General features: G+C 51.6%; 1 protein-coding gene across 1 annotated transcript; it reads right to left on the bottom strand.

The window, feature by feature from the left end:
• Window positions 1–6,094: 6,094 nt before the first annotated feature.
• Window positions 6,095–7,856, bottom strand: LOC149913941 (zinc finger protein 621-like). Its single transcript, XM_090128176.1, has 4 exons — window positions 7,833–7,856; window positions 7,522–7,648; window positions 6,821–6,931; window positions 6,095–6,722 (listed from the first exon to the last, which is right to left on the bottom strand). The coding sequence occupies exons 1-4, from the start codon at window positions 7,854–7,856 to the stop codon at window positions 6,130–6,132; spliced, it is 855 nt and encodes a 284-aa protein (XP_089984302.1). The 3' UTR covers window positions 6,095–6,129.
• Window positions 7,857–22,031: the final 14,175 nt, after the last annotated feature.

Here is a 22,031-nt window from a genome sequence, read left to right on the forward strand (position 1 = left end):
AACCACTAAACGTTATAAGACTGAGATTCCTGAGGTAGGAGTATGAACAAGAGAGCTTGAGAATGTGAGGAATTTCACAGAAGAACTGGTGCACAGTGTTGCCTCGGCAGAGTGGAAGTGGTATTGGCAGTGTGCAGCAGAGCATGGAGAAGCCCAGTGCCCCAGGCAGCTGCTGCCATGCTGGCACAAGCTCTGCCATCCAGGAGGATCCTGCAGTGCAGGGGCTTGCAGATGGCAACGTAGCGGTCATAGGACAGTGAGAAGGTAAAATTTGGCTGACAACAGGAATGAAAACAGACAGACCTGGGCAGCACATGCAGTGTAGGAGATGGCCCTGGTGTCCCAGAGGGCATTGGCCATGGCTTTGGGGAGAGTGGTGGAGATGCAGCCCAGGTCGAGGAGGGCGAGGTTGAGGAGGAAGAAGTCCATGGGGGCGTGCAGGCGGTGGTGGCAGGCTACGCCTGTGCTGATGAGGCCGTTGCCCAGGAGGGCAGCCAGGCAGATGCCCAGCAGGAGCCAGAAGTGCAGGAGCTGCAGCTGCCGCGTGTCTGCCAGCGTCAGGAGGAGGAACTCGCTGATGGAGCTGCTGATGGGCATCTGCTGCTCCTGGACATGGATAATCATCAAAGGAGAAACAAAAGGCAAGTTAGGTGAGACTTCTCTTGGCAACAACCTGTACCATTCCTTGGTGACCTTCCCACTGCTGTATAATCCAATACGTTTTCTTTATCTGAGGGAAATGATTGTTCAGATCCAGGACTTGAGACTATTTTCATGACTTTGAATACATAAGGAAGAGGAGAGGCTTCTGCCCATGGGCTCTTGAGAAAGCAATCCTCACCCACCCAGGTGGGTACTTTGCTAAGAGGCAGGAGTGCTTGGTTTTCCTTGTAGAATGTGACATCTCTCTTTGCATCTCCCCACTTCATCTCCCTGGGCTTTCAGGTATGTGGAGAGCATGATTGAGACCTGGCTTGCTGAGAAAGGCCACATAGACAGTATTCAGCTGATGAGGCGAGAGTAAACAAGACAAGGACACGGCGCCCTTGAGCAATGTAACAGAATGAGAAAAGAAGGGAGCAGAATGTAGAGATGAGAAAGACAAATAGCATGGTCTACAAGTAGCTGAAGAGCCTATCAGGAGCTCGGGCTTTGCAATATGTATGAGCTTCATTAGCGCCAACATAAATGCACGCAACCTTCTGATTAAAGTTGAGACTTTCTGATCAATTTTGTGGTCGTGTGTTTGTCTTCCGCTGAGCTCCAACACAGGTAAGGCTTTCAGGGAAAGATTTGCATCCTGCAGGGCAGCTCACAGCTTGGAAAGGCATCTGTCTTAGAGAGAGAGCCAAGTGCCCTAGTGATGGCATCTCATTAAAAGAATGTCAGCTCTTTCCCCAGCCTCACAGACTTTGCTGTCCACAGCCCCGAGCAGCTGCTCTCAGCCCCCGTGTGCTGCAGAAGGAACTGAGTTCATGCCTGGAGAGATGCAGCTCTGCTTTGCTCTGGCTGCAGACGAGGGGGTTCATGCTTGGACACCACTGCCATGAAGGCAGAGGTATTTCTGGGTGGGAGAGGATGCACGGGGGCTTGCTCAGAAGAAGGAGCCAGCTTGGAAGGGAATCCTATGTGGTTGTCTCTTGAGTTGTCCCTCCTGACAACATTTCTGTTTTTCCTTTCCTCTCATTCCCTGATTACAGCCCAGCTGCCCGGAGATCGTCTTCCCTGCCTGCTGTTTACAAGTCTTGTGTATTTTCCTTCTTTTCCTTTCCGCACTCACATTCACCACCCCAAGGTCAGTGCACCCATCTTTGCCTGTCAGGAAACTGCCTGTTTGCAGGGCAGTACCTGTGTGCATGCCTATCTTTGCAGGTATAAACAGACATATCAGAAAGCCTGAGTGGGATCAACAAAGCTGATGCTCATTCTGTCCACTGAGTGAGGAAAGGCTGATGGAACATGAGGATGCTGCTCACAAACCTGTTCACCTCCTGAGCTACAGTACAACAATCTCAGCAATGTGTCAGCTTAGACAGCTTCTCTCCCATTTCTCCAGTCATCCCTATCCTAAGGGTAGGAAAATGAAGCCCCATGTTTGGTCCTCCTTCTTATAAGTCCCCTCTGCTGGGTCCTGAGCGTGCAGTGCAGCTGTGAGCCCCCAGCCCCACGCAGCACCCTCAGCAGCAGAAGGCCCCTGTGCTGCTGGGGGGCTCCTTCCTTCCCCCACACATCTTCTTGCAGCTACCTGGCTCTGCTGGACAGCCCTTTACGCTTCCATAGGGATGGGATTCAGCTGAATCAGTTGAGGCATCTTATCCTGAGGTCGTAGCCCTGGGACCTGGAGGGCAGTCAGCTCCCTCCCGTGCCTCCCACACACCCAGCCAGACCAGCACTGACCACACATTTGGCCACAAGCAACTGGGCCCCCATCATCCCTCCTCTTTCACAGGCCTCTTTCTCCTCCATCTGCATTAATTCCCATCTTGTCTGGTGCAGTCTCTATCCTCTTATCAGCTCTCACTGACTGCATTTCCCTCTTGGATCCCCACAATGCTGGCCCCATGCTGGCTGTACCTCCCTCTCCCTGACGGAGCTGCCATCTGTGTCACAGGGGTTGTGCCGCACTCAGTGACATCTCTGTGTCTGCTGTAATGAAAAATAGCCTTAAATATGACAACCCCTTTTCTGGACAGTGCTCCTTGAAGACTTTGTCTGCAACACTGTGACCTCCCTAATGAACAGTTCAAGCCTTCAGGACTTGAGGGAAATGGCTTGTTAGGTCTTTCTGCACTGTAGTGAGCCCCACAGCGTGTGTGGTGTCCGTGAACTTCAGGCACTGAGAGAAGACTGCTGTAACCAAATGATGAAGGTGCATTTAAAATGCTGTCCAGAAATGTTGGAGAGTGTTGGAGTATTAATTGGTCCCTGTGGGGCCATTACCAACAAAGCCTCCCCATAGCTGTGTTAGAGCAGACAATTGGAGGCCATGATCACAGGCAAAGGCCCTGTGCAGGTGCTTTGAAGTTGAGAAAGCCCTTGGTTTGTCTGATGCAACAGAAGGGTAGGGCCATCGCTGCAGCCTCTGGGAAGGGTGGTCCTGTCCCTCACTGATGGCCCAAGGCTCTCTTACGGTCAGTGGGATGTGGGTGTGGAGTGTTCTGTGAGGGAGAATGATAGGACAACTACTGGGCTCCCCATACGGCTGCAAGGCAGCAAGGAGGCCCCCGTGGCACGAGGACAACACGTGCCCTCTTGAGCCTCAGCAGCAGATACAACTGCCACAGCCTAGAGGACAAAGACCTTGGTTTTCTGTCGGGGCCCTCCAGCATTGCCAGTGCTGTTACACAGAATCACAAAACGGCCTGGGTTGGAAGGGACCTCAAGGACCATCAATCTCCAACCCCCCTGCCACATGAATGGCCACAAACCTCCACATTTCATACTAGATCAGGCTGCCCAGGGCCCCATCCAACCTGGCCTTGAACACCTCCAGGGACGGGGCATCCACAACCTCTCTAGGCAGACAGTTCCGTTTCTGGCACGAGAAACTCAAATCTAACAAGCAGGGACACTGCAGGGGTTGGTGGCACTGTGGGTGTTGGGATCAGATGCCTCACTCTGCTTCGAGGAGAAATGTGCAAATGAAGAGTAGGTACCCATTCGTGTGGGTAAATTCTGTCAATACACTCAGAGGCGAGGCGATCTGCATTCCTGGTCCCCAAAGGAAATCCTGTAGCACAGAAAAGGCACCTTAGCCTTGCGTATGAACCACTCAGCACTCAGCTCTGAGCAGAAATGAAACAAATATCTCATGTCAATCTGAGCAGATCAGATCCTGGCACAGCCCTCAATTTCGGGGAAGTTGGTAACCCATTCACAAGTAAGGCTGTTCTTGAGACACTCCGTAAAAGAATTAAGAATAATTAATTGGTATCGTAGTCCAGGCTGAGTGGCTTATAGTAGACTCCCGCAGTGACGCCCACTTTAGTTCCCTATCCCTCAATCCATACCCAGAGGCTTTCAACCATGTCATTCATTACTAACTGTAAGCTCCATTCCATCCAGCCCACCAGTACACACAGCAACCCCATCCCATCTCACCTGCCCTGCATCTCCGCCCTAGAGAGCCCAGAGCCATCCATCACACACAGCACACTCCTCACAGCACCATTCCCACCATGTCTCACTCATGCTGATGATGCTGCAGCACACAGATCCTCCAACTCTGAATGCCTACATGAAAAACAAGTAACAAATAACAGCCTTGCACATGGGCACCCGGGGGGCTGGTTGTTCCCTCTTAATGCAACTAAACATGACATGTGACAAACCATGAGGGGAAATCCACCATTAAGATGATTTGTTCAGGATAAAATAATGGAAAAACAGCTTCATTGTCTCACCAAAATCAACTCCAATTCCTGCAAGCTGCATTCCAAGCACAGAAGCTTTATCTGAGCCCAGCAAATGAGAAGGCCCTGCTGCAGGAGATGTCAGACACACCTTCCCAAGGACAAAGCAAAAACCTTCAAGCTCAAAAGGGATCACTTGCAAGGCAGGCACGCACTGGAGAGCACTCTGATATCTCTGTGCTCTGGGGATGAGCAGCTTGTGCACCGCGTGGGTTTGCATTGCCTTCTGCTCCCACCACCTCCAGAAACTTGGGATGGTGCACTGAGGAAGAACAAACTCAGCTTTTTGGAGTTTTATTGCAGACAAACAAGGCTTGGCGTCATACAGCTGCTCTGACCAGCTGATTAAAGCATTTGAGAAGAGCAGCAGAACCAATGTGCAGCACGGTTAGGAAGGATGATGGGGCTGTGTGAAAGAAATGCCTCCCCAAAAGCAAGCACTGGGCTGGAGGAGGCACCAAAACCAAATCCTGCTTGCACCTTTCCCTCTCTTCATTCCACGTGCTGACATTTGTTTTCAGAACAAAAACAAGACTACAGTGAAGAAAGCTTCAGAACAACTCAGCTACTTTATTCACCCCCTTCCCTTTCCACTACAAATGGTTCTCAGAAAACCTCCAAGAATCACATTACTGCTCTCCTGACCCTTCTCCCAGATTCATCAGAGCACTCACAGATCACTGAGAGCAACACATGCACAGACACACAGAACATCCCTACACTGCCGCTTCTCCTTAGGAAATGGCATCAAAAAGCTGCTGGCAGGAAGAGCAGAAGAGGAAAGCGGGCATGGTGAGAGAACTGCTTAGGGCAGCAAGGAAAGGCCATCTGAAGCTCCTGGCTTAAGTCCCTTCTGCAGAGGGTGCCAGTGATGCACCAGAAACACCACCTGCAGGGCCAGCGAGGAGCTCTGCCCTCTGCACAAGGCCCTTCTCACACTCAAGGCAGTTCTAAGGCTTCCAGCCACGTGAACTCACTGGTGCAGGCACGGATTGGACTTCACCCAAGTGCAGACACTCCGGAACCTCAGCAGGTTCCAGCTGTGGCCAAAGCTCTTCTTGCAGGCTGCACATTTCTAGGGTTCCTCACGTGGATACACTGGTGTGCTCCCAGTTGAGCTCCCAGCTCTGGACAGACCTCTTCCTGCAGTCAAGGCACTCACAGGGACTCCCCTGGTTGCTTCTCTGGGGACTACTGACGGTAGAGGTCCAGACGAAGCTCTTCCCAAACACCCTGCAGACAGGATTTCTTCCTTCCTGATGACATATCGGCCAGCTGAGGTCTCCTTTGGGTCCTCACCTGCTGCCCCACAGCAGAGGAGTTTCTACAGGGAAGGTAAGAGGTGACTCTCCTTGCACACAGCCCTGGCAGAAATGTGCCACCTGGCAGAGGATTTCCTGTGGCTGTGACACATCCCACCCTGGACTCTGCTTTGTATGACCACTCAACAAAGCAACTGCAGCTGGAGGAGAGCAATACGCATAATTCTCATGGAAAGAAGGAAAAGAGGATTCAGTTTGGCCACAGAGCTCTTCCTCGACTCAAGGGATTTGTAAGGTCCATCACCACACAAAGCCATAGTTGGTCACCAAGCTGGGGCTCTGGCTGAAGCTCTTCCCACGTTCATGTGTCTGCAGGCTCTGTACCTTGTGTGGCTGTGCTGGTAGGTAACAAGACTGCAACTGCTTTTGAAGGTTCCCAGCGTCTTGAGATGCTTCTACAGCCTGCGTGCGCTGTGGATGTGCTGGTGGATGTTGAGACTAGACCTGCGTTTATAGCTCTTCCCACGCTCAGGACACTGAAAAGGTCTCTCCCCTGTGTGGATGCGCTGGTGTTGCTTCAATTCAGAACTGCTTTTGAAACTCTTCCCACACTCAGGACACTTGTAGGGTCTCTCTCCTGTGTGGAAGCGCTGGTGGTAGATGAGATAGGAACTGCTTCTGAAGCTCTTCCCACAGTCAGAGCACTTGTATGGACTCTTTGTTGAGCGTATGCACTGGTGGTTAATGATGCTGGAATCTTTTTCAAAGCTATTTCCACACTCGGTGCATGGATTCTGCTTTTTCTTCTGGCACACAACCTTGCTCCTGGGTTCTTCAAACTCCTCTTGACCTATGTTGAAGTCCAGTGGGCTCCTTGATGTCTTTCGCAGACACTTTCCCTGTGACTTCTTGATGTGCTCACCCTGACCTTGCTCCAGGCCTCCTTGGACATCCCTTCTGATTTCTTCCACACAGGCACTACTGCATCGCCTTTCAGCCACACCACTTTCCTGCTGATCCTCCAATACCTCTGTAATCCCGATTCCTGCTGGATGAAAGAGGAAATCCAGAAATAGCACACAGTGCCCAAAATAAAACACAGAGATGGCTCTTCCTGCCCCAAACCTCTTCCCTCCACCACCTCACCTGGGCTGAGGTCTCCTGGCACGGCCTCAGGGCTATGCACATCTGGGATCCAGGGCTCTTCTCCTCCTTCAAGCAGGGAGATCACCACGGGTCTGGGGGCTGCAAGTGGAGCTTCTACGAGAGAAACAGGGGAGATGAGAACATTTCCATCCTTCTGGCACAGTGCCTGTTCAACAGCTGCACTCTCTGTCCCTCCCCAGGGAGAAACCACACTTTGGGCCTGAATGATACTGGCCCACAGCTTCCTTTCGAGCAAAGAATGCTTTCACAACTCTGAAAATTATGAAGGAATGTTTTCTTTAAAATTAAATTGTGAACGGCCTGTTTCTTTTCTGAAAATATATCAATGACCAAGGCATCAAAATGTCTATGGCAACTGAATGCAAAATCCTACATGGTAAAGGAGTAACCAGGGAGTCATGTATGAGCCGGAGCTGGTAGCACCGTGCAGCGCACTGACAGAAGGGCTGGTTTTCTCCCTCCTGGATGATGCCTGCATGCCAGCACCGACCCTGGGGCGTTTATGAGTCTGCCGTGCATGGTAATCCCTCCTGAAACTCACGCTTCTCAGTGTTTCCTTTGTTGCTGTCGTTGTTATCAATATGTAACTGCACAGCTATTATTCTAGGCCCTGCCTGCAGAGGCTCATTCTGCACAGCCAAAGGTGCCCTAACGAGGAGGAAAGGCAGCAAAGCCCTCACCCAGCGAGGCCACGCACTGGTACGTCTCCAGCATCACGTCCCGGTAGAGTGCTCGCTGCGCAGGGTCCAGCAGCGCCCACTCCTCCCTGCTGAAATACACGGCCACCTGCGCAAAGCTCACGGGCTCCTGCAAGCAAAGAGGCTCCTTGCTGGGAACAGCCCAGGGAAGCAGCTCGCACAGGACACAAACTCCCGTCCCAGCCGCTTCTCTGGCCCCAGCACACACGTGCTGCATGAGGGCACCTCCCTCTCCCCCGGCATTCGCATCCCTCGCCCCTCGCCCTCTCCTGCCTGCTGCCCCCAGCCCCTACCTGATACGGATGTGCTGCGGCCATCTGCTGCTCTCCTGCAGGTGAGATGATCACGGCCGGAAGGAAAAGTCGAACTGGAGCCTGCAGGGACAAGAGAAATGGCAGGGGAGCTGTGACAGAACGCAGCAGTCCCTGCCCCAGCCCAGCCCTCCACAGCCCATCTGCAGGACACTGCCTGGGGGATGGCACAGCAGGCCTTGCACAGGAACACAAGCAGCAACAGCACGGGCAGCACTCTAGCTACAGCTGATTACAAATCACACAGCTGACTCAAACTGGGGGGCAGAAAGCACTGACACCCGGTTCAACAGCTGAGGGTACATGAACTGTATGCCTAAAGGCAATGCAGAGCAATGAGTCAGTCATCTTACCCCTAAACAGGGAGCAGCCCAAGCGCCCCTTGAGCCCTCCTGCACAGCATTGGGTGCACAACAGGAGCTCCCCACAATCAGGGATGTCTCTTGAGGTCACACCTGTACAGAGATCCCTCTCAGCTTGATGTCAAGACACCTTGCTGACACAGACCTTCTTTAAGAGACCCAACATTAGTCTGGAGCTTCCTGAGCTTCTAAGGGGTTGTGTTACAATGAATATCTGAAGGTAATCATAGAATTATACAAGGGCCTGGGTTGAAAAGGACCACAGTGACCACCTAGATTCAACCCCCGGCTGTGTGCAGGGTTGCCATCCATCAAACCGGGCTGCCCTGCGCCACATCCAGCGTGGCCACGAATGCATCGAGGGATGGGGCATCCACAACCTCCCTGGGCAACCTCTTCCCGTGTGTCACCACCCTCTGGGTGAAAAACTTCCTGCTAATATCCAACCTGAATCTCCCCTGTCTCAACTTAAAACTATTCCCCCTTGTCCCGTCACTATCCACCCGTGTAAGCAGTCGATCTTCCTCCAGTTTATGCGTTTCCCTCAAGTCCTGGAAGGCCACAATGAGGTCTCCCCGGAGCCTTCTCTTCTCCAAGCTGAACGAGCCCCCTCCCTCCTTGCACCAAGAATGCCTCGGCGGCTGCATTTCCCTCCTCCCCCCCCCCAGGGGGCGCTGCTCCCCACTCAGCTCAGCACGCACCCGGCGCTCGCTTCCAGGGCCCGTTCTCAGCACCGGGTGCCCTTTGCACGAGGCAGCCTGGGCTGCGCTTTGCTGACCTGCTGCTCGGGCGGTTCTCCACGCGTGCTCCAGTCAGCCCACAGGCTGTCAGCTTTCCAGCGTCTATCACACGGCCCAGTGCCGGAGCTGGCGCCGATGCTGGACGTGCTCAGGGCCCGCAGCTGAGCGCTAAAGGCATCTGCGGCTGCCCGGTCAGCCCGAACAAAAGCCTCGGGAAGGGTTTGCACGACCCCAGGTGAGCCATCAGCCCGGCGCCAAGCGCACAAAAGGTAACGCGGAAAGGGCCGCTGGAGGCAGGTGTTGCTGCTGCGTCCCCGAAGGGAAACTGCGGGCTGCCGGGGAGGGCGAGGGGAGCGGAAAGTAAGACACTCCAAAGGACTTATCGGGGAGCTGAAAGCTTCCATGGATCCATGCGTGTACAGCTGCGGAGCGAGGTCATCTCGTGCCTCCCGTGGCCCAGAGGGAGAAACGCAGTCGCAGCTGGGCTGTTACACAGAGCCAAGCGGGCAGCAGAGCACGCTCAGCTCCTCTGCTCGCTCCCTCTCTGTCCCAGCTCCAACCCCTTCCTGTGGCCCTCGGATCCCAACCCGGGCTGCAACACGCCTGGGAACCGCTGCTCCCGTCCCCTCGGGGTGCTGCTCGCAAGGAGAGGGAGAGCTTCCTGCAGCACGGGGACAGTGCGCGAGGGGATGGGTAAAAAAAAGCACACAGAGCAACGGGAGTAAGGGATACAAGCAACCAAACAACTACTGCTACTGAACAAAATCTAATTAGTATTAATACTGCTTGACGGTAAGAACTCTGTGCCCTGATTTAAAAAGAATCTCTTTCTTTCTTGACGTCCCAAAGCTGCAGGTCATCTACTAGTCCTCAAGTAGTGCTGCAGCCCTCCCCAGTCCCTGCCTCGAAACGGCGTTCACCTGGAAGAGAAAAATGCCTGCAGCTCCTCTGCACGAGCCACGAGGGGCACCTACCTCGGGTGCGGAGCAGGCTGCTCCCACCTCTGGCGCAGGCAACCGGGCTCCTGGGAGTCGCTCCTGGGAGAGCAGGGGATGCCGAGTGCCCGCAGCCCGGAGCTGGCCACAGGACGGCCTTGCTGCACCTCCTGCCGCCGCGGTGCTGCCCGGATGGCTTCCAGCCAGGCTCTGGCCGCTTCGGCACAGCCTCAGGTGCCGGGCAGCAATTCCCACAGCGAGCACGCCCCGAGCCGGCTGCCAGGCCTTGGCAGTTTCGCAGTTCGTTCTCATGGCACGTCTGCACCCGGGGGAGGGAGGGGGGATGGGGGCTGTGTGTTGTTACGCTAATGAAGCGTCGCTTTCTGCTGGGTCCCTTGCTGCCTTTGCTGGGGCCATTCGCACATCCTTGCGGTCGCACATCCCCACGTTGCTGTCCTGGCGCTCCTTTAACTCCTCTCACCCGTGAGCAGGTCCCAGAAGAGGCAATCTCCGGCTGCCCTGCTCTCGAGGGCAGCATCTCCCTGCAGCTGGCTCACTTCCTCGCTGTGCGCTGCCCATGGCACTCATGGCACGTTTCTCCTCACTGAGCAAGTGACGTCTGTTTCTAACGACTTCCTATCCTGCTTTCTCAGTTCAGTCCTCTCTGCACGGCATGAGCATGGTTAAGCTCTCTGCTGTACGAGGGCCGGCGCTGCTGTTTGCTGCTGTAGATCTACAGACTTTAAGGTCACCCAGAAGGAACCGCCCTCGGGGTAACCGGGGGTTTGTGTCCAGGAAAGACTGCTTCCTGTTCTGCTTCATTTTCTGTGGGGCAAACATGGCCTGCAAATTTCACTTGGCAGTGTTTAAACTCTACGCATCTTTCTGCAGGGGATGTTCCTCTGAACTTTGCTGTGATCACAGCCGCATCTCTTTCCTTTGCGCTGATAACCCAGTTGTACACATGGCCAAAAGTACTTCCTCCGCTCACGTCAGAGCTTTCCAAAAAGAAATGGTTTTGTAACACATTCAAAGGGCCGTTATCCCTAACGCAGAGGGGGTCAATGCATCCTCTTCTGACACTAATTCACTTCACTAGAAATAAACCATCCAATAAAGCTGTGGAAGCCAGAGGGCCTATCTATAAGGGGGTCATTCCCCGCTTCACTCTTTTCCAAGAAGTTCTCTGTATCCCTGGAGGAGGAGCCGTTCCACTGAAGCACTAAGTCTCCTCCTGCATAATGTCCTTTCTAGTTCTCAGGAAGGGTCTTACATTGAGGCCTGTCTATAGCTGTACATTGAATTTAGGTCCTTTTTCCTATTGTTGCCATTTTATTTGCACACCTAGGCCTACTTCCTGCTGCACCCCATAGTGTCCAATTGGTGGAGAGAATCCCACACTGAGGGATTTCCATTCCTCCATCTCTTGGTAAGGCTGTACGTATCCAACAATCAGGGAGCTTTAGGCTAACTGCTATTCCTTTAGTGATGTTTAAATAGGTATTTTCATGCCAGGCTGAAGCAAGTCTTATATAACACGTGCAACGTATAAAACACATTCTAAACATATTGTCTCTTAATCCTTAGCTTCAATGGTCTGGTCTTCTTAATAGTCCACTGCGGTTGAGATGTCTTCTTAACTCACGATGTTTACTCCTTCACCTTGATCGCTATATATGATGTTCTGGAACCCCAAATCTTGGAATTATATCTTGTAACAATATTTTAGTTACTCCCTGCACCTTGTTGGTCCTGCAAGGGAAAAGCCTCTGGCCAGCCCGAAAAGGTGTCTGTTAATACCAGCGTACACCTATATATATTTTCTTGGGAATTCAGAGAAATCAATTCACCATTGTTGCCCAGGATAACGTCCCTTCCCTATTTGTCCCATGGCACCCTGGGGCCTGTTCTAGGATTATCCTGTAACCAAATCTCACATTGCTGTGTTACCTGCTTAGAGGCGGTGGATAAATTCCAAGCCACGATCTGTTGGCTCAACTATTCATACAGGGCCTCGGTTCCCCAGTGAGTTTTCCTGAGCTCAGCCATGATTATGGCCCATAACAGGGAGGCGGGAGCTATTATCTTGTTTTGAAGCCTGCACCTCTGTGTCCTCTGTTTCTGAATACTCTCCAAGCCCCTCGATTAGTTTATCCAGGTCCTGTATTTTGTTTCCTTTAATCTCCTCTGAACCAGAAGGAAATAAAGATATTCTTGCTCTGATTCGCAAAAGACCTTTGGAGATATAGACAAGTTCAGCAGACACAGGGGGAAAAAACAAAAGATTGTAACTGTTTGTGCCAGACAGAACCTCTGGACGTGATCACGCGACATCTGGCTTGTACACCTGGCATGGGAGCGAGCAGATGCTATCAAGGTCAAGTTGACCAGTGGCAAACCTGAGGGGGCTGACGGAGGTGAGAGGCAAAGAACCATGGGTTCATGTGTGACAAAGGAGCAGATGGTGGACTGCCAAATGGTGGAAGAGTCCATCACTTCTACGTGGAAGTGCTTTACGTTGCCCCAGCCAGGAACAGATGGGGAAGACGACCTGCGCAGAAGGTCGAGCTGCATCTCACTCAGGAACGGTTCCATGGCAGGCTGGCAGCAGGGCGTGGAGAGCAGCACACTGCTGAGTGGCTGCTGACGGAGTACTGCACCGAGATGGGGGCCCTGATGCTCCTTCCTCGTCAGGGAGAGTGAGACTTGGGATGGCACAAGAGGGACGAGCCCAGCTCTAGTGCCATCTCCTTCAGGGCAGGATGGAAGATCCAGCACTGCCGCATGCAGCAAAAGGGTCACAATTCATAAGACACTTGACCAAGAGCATATTGTTCAAGTTCACTGTACACAATAAAAGTTTTTGTTCTGCACTAACAACAGAGTCTGTGTCTAATTGCCACAGCCTTCATCTGCTTTGCCTTCCTCAACTTGTATGATGACCTTTGGATAGGATTTAAAAAGGGCATAGAGAGTTTTTACCAGTATTCCATAGTTGTATATCCATATGCAACACCACCTTGTCATCCCTAGGAAAGTCTGGAGCTCCTTTGCTGTTTGAGGTTCCACAGTCTGGCAAATTGCTTCCTTCCTCGTTGTTCTCCAGGGCTTGGGATCCAGCAGCAACTTCGTAACCCAAATAGGTTACTTGTGGCCGTGCCATCTGGGCTTTCTGTGGAGAAACTCAGTAGTCATTAAGTCTGAGAAAGTTTAGCAGACTAATTGTCCTTGCTGTGCATACCTCGTTTGTATTGGTAGCTATCAGAAGGTCATCCATGTACTGTAACAGGGCTCCTTGTCCTGGGTCCGTACCTATTGCTCCACTCTTTGGCAAGTGGTTCCTGAAAAGAGTGGGACTTTTTTTTTTTTTTTTTAACACATGGAAAAGCGCTGTTCATGTAAGTTATGTTGGGTTGTGTTGTTCTTCCTAAATCAGGATTCTCCCACTCAAAGGTAAACATGAGCTGATTCTCTGGACTCAACGGTAGACAAAAGATGGCATCTTCTAGGTGGAGAACGGTAAACCATGCCAATTCCCCTGATAATTTTGTAAGCAGCATGTATGGGTATGCTACCAATGGGTATAAATCCTACACTATTCTATTGATGGCCCTTAAATCCTGTACTCACACTCCAATAACAACCCTGTCTCCGAAAACTGTCAATTACTGGCCGGATTCTTTTCCTGTCTCCGAATTCGAGGGGGTACTGTTTAATCCAAACAGACTGAGCTTCCTTCTTTATTCTGATTGCTATTGCTGGTGCATTCTTAGCTCTTCCTGGGGTTTCTATTACCCACACCCCAGGACAGACTCGATCACTTCCTTTGTCTGGGATCCTTGTCCCAGCAGGGGTAGTGATCAGTGCTAAATAAGCACTGCTATTAACAGTTCTTCTTTGACCTTAAATTCCGATTCTCCTTTCAACTTGATTTCAGCTTCCAGTTGTTCTAGTAAATCTTGCCCTAGTAAAGGCTTTGGTGAATTTGGCACCTTCAAAAATGTTTACAAATACGAAGTTGTAAAGACTTAAGAAAGTAAACCTCCTCACTTTTGCCAGTGGCTTCCCTTACGGTTACAAATTCATCACCTAATGAAGTTAGAGAAGGATTTAACACCCAATTAGATGCTCCAGCCTCTTCTACGAATACCACCCTTTGCAGCAATTCCTTCCTTAGCTTAATCTTCTCCACCCTTAACTGTTATTGCAACTATTACCAAATCCAGCGCCTCTTTTTGCACTAAGTGCTTTCCCGTTCCACCGGGGCAGAACCTCCTGGGCCCTTCAGCTCCCCTCCTTCAGCTCTTCCTGAGGAGATCTCTGGGTCCTAGAGCCCTGCTCTCAGCTCCTCCCCTCCTAAGGCTTCCCGTGCTAACACTGGGATATCAAGTTTCCCAGGTCTCTGCAGATGAAGGCTATTCGCTTCCAGCGTCTCATCTCCTGCCTTCGCAAAAACAATATTCACTGCTAAGTGCTCATCACCTTCCAACCACCACTGATTACATTTTTTAATTAAAGTTTTCTTGCTCACGAGGCCCCCAGGATCTCCAGCAATATCTCAAGGGGAATTTGCCTGGGAACTTCCTTTCCCCGTGCTCCTCCATACTAAACTTCACTGAGTCTTTATTGTTCCTAAAGCCCAGACCTTATAGCTGTACGTTAGTGTGACCAAATACATACTCCTCTTTAAACCCCAGCCCACAACGCCAACCGAAATGCCAATTTCCTCTATTCCACTGTAATTCCTGCACAGTACTACAGTTCAAGCCTCTGACAACAAATACAGGGTTAAACAAATATCCAATTAAACTCAATTCCCACATTCACACCACTCACACCTCCGATCCAATATTTAGCATTCAAAGCAGCCACTTATGAAGTCTCCGCTGCTGGGTAATGGAGTCTGCCTACTTCCCCAGGGCATGGGAACACCAAATTCCCTGGGCAAGACTATAACCAATGTTCCCCAGCAACAAGAGCACTTGTGTTGTAAATGGAATTCCACAAGCAATAATTCTATAACAGAAACACTTAACAATCACAAAGATAACGACAATGAAAAACCAATTTGAACATTTACACGTTACATGGTCCAACCAGGCCCCTTCCTGGCAGCTAACTGCAAATGCCCCTGAATACATCTATTGTTGTGATATTTTTCCAAAGTATTACAAAGCTTACATTCCTGAGCGTCACTCTCAGGGTGGAGCACACTCGCTCTGACTCGCGGAATCAAACTCTATAACCCAGAGTTAGGTTATAAAGCAGGTATGTTTTATTCAGCATTTGGCGCCAAGCTGGGTGCAAGGGGGATAGCTCCTCCAAACTTGCACCCCGTAAGGAAGAAGCTTGGTACAGATACAGGCTGAACGAATACACAATCAGTGGAATTCACGTGCGTATTCATTACATTCCTGACTTATCAACATACAGTCCTGCCATGAGCAGTGGGGGTCTCCTTTGCATGGGAGGAGAAGACACATTGTCTCTGACAGAAATAATCCGATCCTGATCCATTCTTTGTGTCAACAGAGTTTCCAGACGCCCTTTTCTTATCTGACCACACATCCTGCTTATCTACATTCCTAAACAAGAGTTAATCCTTATCTTGTCCTTTCCTTACTCAGCTCCTTCACCCCCACATAGGATATCTCCTTAAGACATATGGGTCCCTGTACCTGTAACGCACCTGGTCCGCACCAGGGCTCTTCCTCTGCACCACAGTGCATGTGTGGGTCTCCAGAGTTTTTAGCATAGCCGGCCCTCGTACAGCAGAGAGCTTAACCATGCTCATGCCTTGCAGAGAGGACCGAACTGAGAAAGCAGGATAGGAAGTCGTTAGAAACAGACGTCACTTGCTCAGTGAGGAGAAACGTGCCATGAGTGCCATGGGCAGCGCTCAGCGAGGAAGTGAGCCAGCTGCAGGGAGATGCTGCCCTCGAGAGCAGGGCAGCCGGAGATTGCCTCTTCTGGGACCTGCTCACGGGTGAGAGGAGTTAAAGGAGCGCCAGGACAGCAACGTGGGGATGTGCGACCGCAAGGATGTGCGAATGGCCCCAGCAAAGGCAGTAAAGGGACCCAGCAGAAAGCGACGCTTCATTAGCGTAACAACACACAGCCCCCATCCCCCCTCCCTCCCCCGGGTGCAGACGTGCCATGAGAACGAGCTGCGAAACGCTGGAAGCGAATAGCCTTCATCTGCAGAGACCTGGGAAACTTGATATCCCAGTGTTAGCACGGGAAGCCTTAGGAGGGGAGGAGCTGAGAGTAGGGCTCTAGGACCCAGAGATCTCCTCAGGAAGAGCTGAAGGAGGGGAGCTGAAGGGCCCAGGAGGTTCTGCCCCGGTGGAACGGGAAAGCACTTAGTGCAAAAAGAGGCGCTGGATTTGGTAATAGATGCAATAACAGTTAAGGGTGGAGAAGATTAAGCTAAGGAAGGAATTGCTGCAAAGGGTGGTATTCGTAGAAGAGGCTGGAGCATCTAATTGGGTGTTAAATCCTTCTCTAACTTCATTAGGTGATGAATTTGTAACCGTAAGGGAAGCCACTGGCAAAAGTGAGGAGGTTTACTTTCTTAAGTCTTTACAACTTCGTATTTGTAAACATTTTTGAAGGTGCCAAATTCACCAAAGCCTTTACTAGGGCAAGATTTACTAGAACAACTGGAAGCTGAAATCAAGTTGAAAGGAGAATCGGAATTTAAGGTCAAAGAAGAACTGTTAATAGCAGTGCTTATTTAGCACTGATCACTACCCCTGCTGGGACAAGGATCCCAGACAAAGGAAGTGATCGAGTCTGTCCTGGGGTGTGGGTAATAGAAACCCCAGGAAGAGCTAAGAATGCAGCAGCAATAGCAATCAGAATAAAGAAGGAAGCTCAGTCTGTTTGGATTAAACAGTACCCCCTCGAATTCGGAGACAGGAAAAGAATCCGGCCAGTAATTGACAGTTTTCGGAGACAGGGTTGTTATTGGAGTGTGAGTACAGGATTTAAGGGCCATCAATAGAATAGTGTAGGATTTATACCCATTGGTAGCATACCCATACATGCTGCTTACAAAATTATCAGGGGAATTGGCATGGTTTACCGTTCTCCACCTAGAAGATGCCATCTTTTGTCTACCGTTGAGTCCAGAGAATCAGCTCATGTTTACCTTTGAGTGGGAGAATCCTGATTTAGGAAGAACAACACAACCCAACATAACTTACATGAACAGCGCTTTTCCATGTGTTAAAAAAAAAAAAAAAAGTCCCACTCTTTTCAGGAACCACTTGCCAAAGAGTGGAGCAATAGGTACGGACCCAGGACAAGGAGCCCTGTTACAGTACATGGATGACCTTCTGATAGCTACCAATACAAACGAGGTATGCACAGCAAGGACAATTAGTCTGCTAAACTTTCTCAGACTTAATGACTACTGAGTTTCTCCACAGAAAGCCCAGATGGCACGGCCACAAGTAACCTATTTGGGTTACGAAGTTGCTGCTGGATCCCAAGCCCTGGAGAACAACGAGGAAGGAAGCAATTTGCCAGACTGTGGAACCTCAAACAGCAAAGGAGCTCCAGACTTTCCTAGGGATGACAAGGTGGTGTTGCATATGGATATACAACTATGGAATACTGGTAAAAACTCTCTATGCCCTTTTTAAATCCTATCCAAAGGTCATCATACAAGTTGAGGAAGGCAAAGCAGATGAAGGCTGTGGCAATTAGACACAGACTCTGTTGTTAGTGCAGAACAAAAACTTTTATTGTGTACAGTGAACTTGAACAATATGCTCTTGGTCAAGTGTCTTATGAATTGTGACCCTTTTGCTGCATGCGGCAGTGCTGGATCTTCCATCCTGCCCTGAAGGAGATGGCACTAGAGCTGGGCTCGTCCCTCTTGTGCCATCCCAAGTCTCACTCTCCCTGACGAGGAAGGAGCATCAGGGCCCCCATCTCGGTGCAGTACTCCGTCAGCAGCCACTCAGCAGTGTGCTGCTCTCCACGCCCTGCTGCCAGCCTGCCATGGAACCGTTCCTGAGTGAGATGCAGCTCGACCTTCTGCGCAGGTCGTCTTCCCCATCTGTTCCTGGCTGGGGCAACGTAAAGCACTTCCACGTAGAAGTGATGGACTCTTCCACCATTTGGCAGTCCACCATCTGCTCCTTTGTCACACATGAACCCATGGTTCTTTGCCTCTCACCTCCGTCAGCCCCCTCAGGTTTGCCACTGGTCAACTTGACCTTGATAGCATCTGCTCGCTCCCATGCCAGGTGTACAAGCCAGATGTCGCGTGATCACGTCCAGAGGTTCTGTCTGGCACAAACAGTTACAATCTTTTGTTTTTTCCCCCTATGTCTGCTGAACTTGTCTATATCTCCAAAGGTCTTTTGCGAATCAGAGCAAGAATATCTTTATTTCCTTCTGGTTCAGAGGAGATTAAAGGAAACAAAATACAGGACCTGGATAAACTAATCGAGGGGCTTGGAGAGTATTCAGAAACAGAGGACACAGAGGTGCAGGCTTCAAAACAAGATAATAGCTCCCGCCTCCCTGTTATGGGCCATAATCATGGCTGAGCTCAGGAAAACTCACTGGGGAACCGAGGCCCTGTATGAATAGTTGAGCCAACAGATCGTGGCTTGGAATTTATCCACCGCCTCTAAGCAGGTAACACAGCAATGTGAGATTTGGTTACAGGATAATCCTAGAACAGGCCCCAGGGTGCCATGGGACAAATAGGGAAGGGACGTTATCCTGGGCAACAATGGTGAATTGATTTCTCTGAATTCCCAAGAAAATATATATAGGTGTACGCTGGTATTAACAGACACCTTTTCGGGCTGGCCAGAGGCTTTTCCCTTGCAGGACCAACAAGGTGCAGGGAGTAACTAAAATATTGTTACAAGATATAATTCCAAGATTTGGGGTTCCAGAACATCATATATAGCGATCAAGGTGAAGGAGTAAACATCGTGAGTTAAGAAGACATCTCAACCGCAGTGGACTATTAAGAAGACCAGACCATTGAAGCTAAGGATTAAGAGACAATATGTTTAGAATGTGTTTTATACGTTGCACGTGTTATATAAGACTTGCTTCAGCCTGGCATGAAAATACCTATTTAAACATCACTAAAGGAATAGCAGTTAGCCTAAAGCTCCCTGATTGTTGGATACGTACAGCCTTACCAAGAGATGGAGGAATGGAAATCCCTCAGTGTGGGATTCTCTCCACCAATTGGACACTATGGGGTGCAGCAGGAAGTAGGCCTAGGTGTGCAAATAAAATGGCAACAATAGGAAAAAGGACCTAAATTCAATGTACAGCTATAGACAGGCCTCAATGTAAGACCCTTCCTGAGAACTAGAAAGGACATTATGCAGGAGGAGACTTAGTGCTTCAGTGGAACGGCTCCTCCTCCAGGGATACAGAGAACTTCTTGGAAAAGAGTGAAGCGGGGAATGACCCCCTTATAGATAGGCCCTCTGGCTTCCACAGCTTTATTGGATGGTTTATTTCTAGTGAAGTGAATTAGTGTCAGAAGAGGATGCATTGACCCCCTCTGCGTTAGGGATAACGGCCCTTTGAATGTGTTACAAAACCATTTCTTTTTGGAAAGCTCTGACGTGAGCGGAGGAAGTACTTTTGGCCATGTGTACAACTGGGTTATCAGCGCAAAGGAAAGAGATGCGGCTGTGATCACAGCAAAGTTCAGAGGAACATCCCCTGCAGAAAGATGCGTAGAGTTTAAACACTGCCAAGTGAAATTTGCAGGCCATGTTTGCCCCACAGAAAATGAAGCAGAACAGGAAGCAGTCTTTCCTGGACACAAACCCCCGGTTACCCCGAGGGCGGTTCCTTCTGGGTGACCTTAAAGTCTGTAGATCTACAGCAGCAAACAGCAGCGCCGGCCCTCGTACAGCAGAGAGCTTAACCATGCTCATGCCGTGCAGAGAGGACTGAACTGAGAAAGCAGGATAGGAAGTCGTTAGAAACAGACGTCACTTGCTCAGTGAGGAGAAACGTGCCATGAGTGCCATGGGCAGCGCACAGCGAGGAAGTGAGCCAGCTGCAGGGAGATGCTGCCCTCGAGAGCAGGGCAGCCGGAGATTGCCTCTTCTGGGACCTGCTCACGGGTGAGAGGAGTTAAAGGAGCGCCAGGACAGCAACGTGGGGATGTGCGACCGCAAGGATGTGCGAATGGCCCCAGCAAAGGCAGCAAGGGACCCAGCAGAAAGCGACGCTTCATTAGCGTAACAACACACAGCCCCCATCCCCCCTCCCTCCCCCGGGTGCAGACGTGCCATGAGAACGAACTGCGAAACTGCCAAGGCCTGGCAGCCGGCTCGGGGCGTGCTCGCTGTGGGAATTGCTGCCCGGCACCTGAGGCTGTGCCGAAGCGGCCAGAGCCTGGCTGGAAGCCATCCGGGCAGCACCGCGGCGGCAGGAGGTGCAGCAAGGCCGTCCTGTGGCCAGCTCCGGGCTGCGGGCACTCGGCATCCCCTGCTCTCCCAGGAGCGACTCCCAGGAGCCCGGTTGCCTGCGCCAGAGGTGGGAGCAGCCTGCTCCGCACCCGAGGTAGGTGCCCCTCGTGGCTCGTGCAGAGGAGCTGCAGGCATTTTTCTCTTCCAGGTGAACGCCGTTTCGAGGCAGGGACTGGGGAGGGCTGCAGCACTACTTGAGGACTAGTAGATGACCTGCAGCTTTGGGACGTCAAGAAAGAAAGAGATTCTTTTTAAATCAGGGCACAGAGTTCTTACCGTCAAGCAGTATTAATACTAATTAGATTTTGTTCAGTAGCAGTAGTTGTTTGGTTGCTTGTATCCCTTACTCCCGTTGCTCTGTGTGCTTTTTTTTACCCATCCCCTCGCGCACTGTCCCCGTGCTGCAGGAAGCTCTCCCTCTCCTTGCGAGCAGCACCCCGAGGGGACGGGAGCAGCGGTTCCCAGGCGTGTTGCAGCCCGGGTTGGGATCCGAGGGCCACAGGAAGGGGTTGGAGCTGGGACAGAGAGGGAGCGAGCAGAGGAGCTGAGCGTGCTCTGCTGCCCGCTTGGCTCTGTGTAACAGCCCAGCTGCGACTGCGTTTCTCCCTCTGGGCCACGGGAGGCACGAGATGACCTCGCTCCGCAGCTGTACACGCATGGATCCATGGAAGCTTTCAGCTCCCCGATAAGTCCTTTGGAGTGTCTTACTTTCCGCTCCCCTCGCCCTCCCCGGCAGCCCGCAGTTTCCCTTCGGGGACGCAGCAGCAACACCTGCCTCCAGCGGCCCTTTCCGCGTTACCTTTTGTGCGCTTGGCGCCGGGCTGATGGCTCACCTGGGGTCGTGCAAACCCTTCCCGAGGCTTTTGTTCGGGCTGACCGGGCAGCCGCAGATGCCTTTAGCGCTCAGCTGCGGGCCCTGAGCACGTCCAGCATCGGCGCCAGCTCCGGCACTGGGCCGTGTGATAGACGCTGGAAAGCTGACAGCCTGTGGGCTGACTGGAGCACGCGTGGAGAACCGCCCGAGCAGCAGGTCAGCAAAGCGCAGCCCAGGCTGCCTCGTGCAAAGGGCACCCGGTGCTGAGAACGGGCCCTGGAAGCGAGCGCCGGGTGCGTGCTGAGCTGAGTGGGGAGCAGCGCCCCCTGGGGGGGGGGAGGAGGGAAATGCAGCCGCCGAGGCATTCTTGGTGCAAGGAGGGAGGGGGCTCGTTCAGCTTGGAGAAGAGAAGGCTCCGGGGAGACCTCATTGTGGCCTTCCAGGACTTGAGGGAAACGCATAAACTGGAGGAGGACCGACTGCTTACACGGGTGGATAGTGACGGGACAAGAGGGAATAGTTTTAAGTTGAGACAGGGGAGATTCAGGTTGGATATTAGCAGGAAGTTTTTCACCCAGAGGGTGGTGACACACGGGAAGAGGTTGCCCAGGGAGGTTGTGGATGCCCCATCCCTCGATGCATTCGTGGCCACGCTGGATGTGGCGCAGGGCAGCCCGGTTTGATGGATGGCAACCCTGCACACAGCCGGGGGTTGAATCTAGGTGGTCACTGTGGTCCTTTTCAACCCAGGCCCTTGTATAATTCTATGATTACCTTCAGATATTCATTGTAACACAACCCCTTAGAAGCTCAGGAAGCTCCAGACTAATGTTGGGTCTCTTAAAGAAGGTCTGTGTC

This window comes from Phasianus colchicus, chromosome 32 (genome assembly GCF_987193195.1).
Source record: "Phasianus colchicus chromosome 32, bPhaCol1.hap1.1, whole genome shotgun sequence".
Classification (NCBI taxonomy): Eukaryota; Metazoa; Chordata; class Aves; order Galliformes; family Phasianidae; genus Phasianus; species Phasianus colchicus.

Bases quoted from the DNA above. Each gene is read 5' to 3' on its own strand.
- LOC149913941 (XM_090128176.1), bottom strand. From the start codon at position 7,856: ATGGCCGCAGCACATCCGTATCAG. The intron at 7,649-7,832 runs GTAGGGGCTGGG...CTTTGCTTGCAG, and splicing joins CCGCAGCACATCCGTATCAG to GAGCCCGTGAGCTTTGCGCA. The intron at 6,723-6,820 runs GTGAGGTGGTGG...TCTTTCATCCAG, and splicing joins GCCAGGAGACCTCAGCCCAG to CAGGAATCGGGATTACAGAG.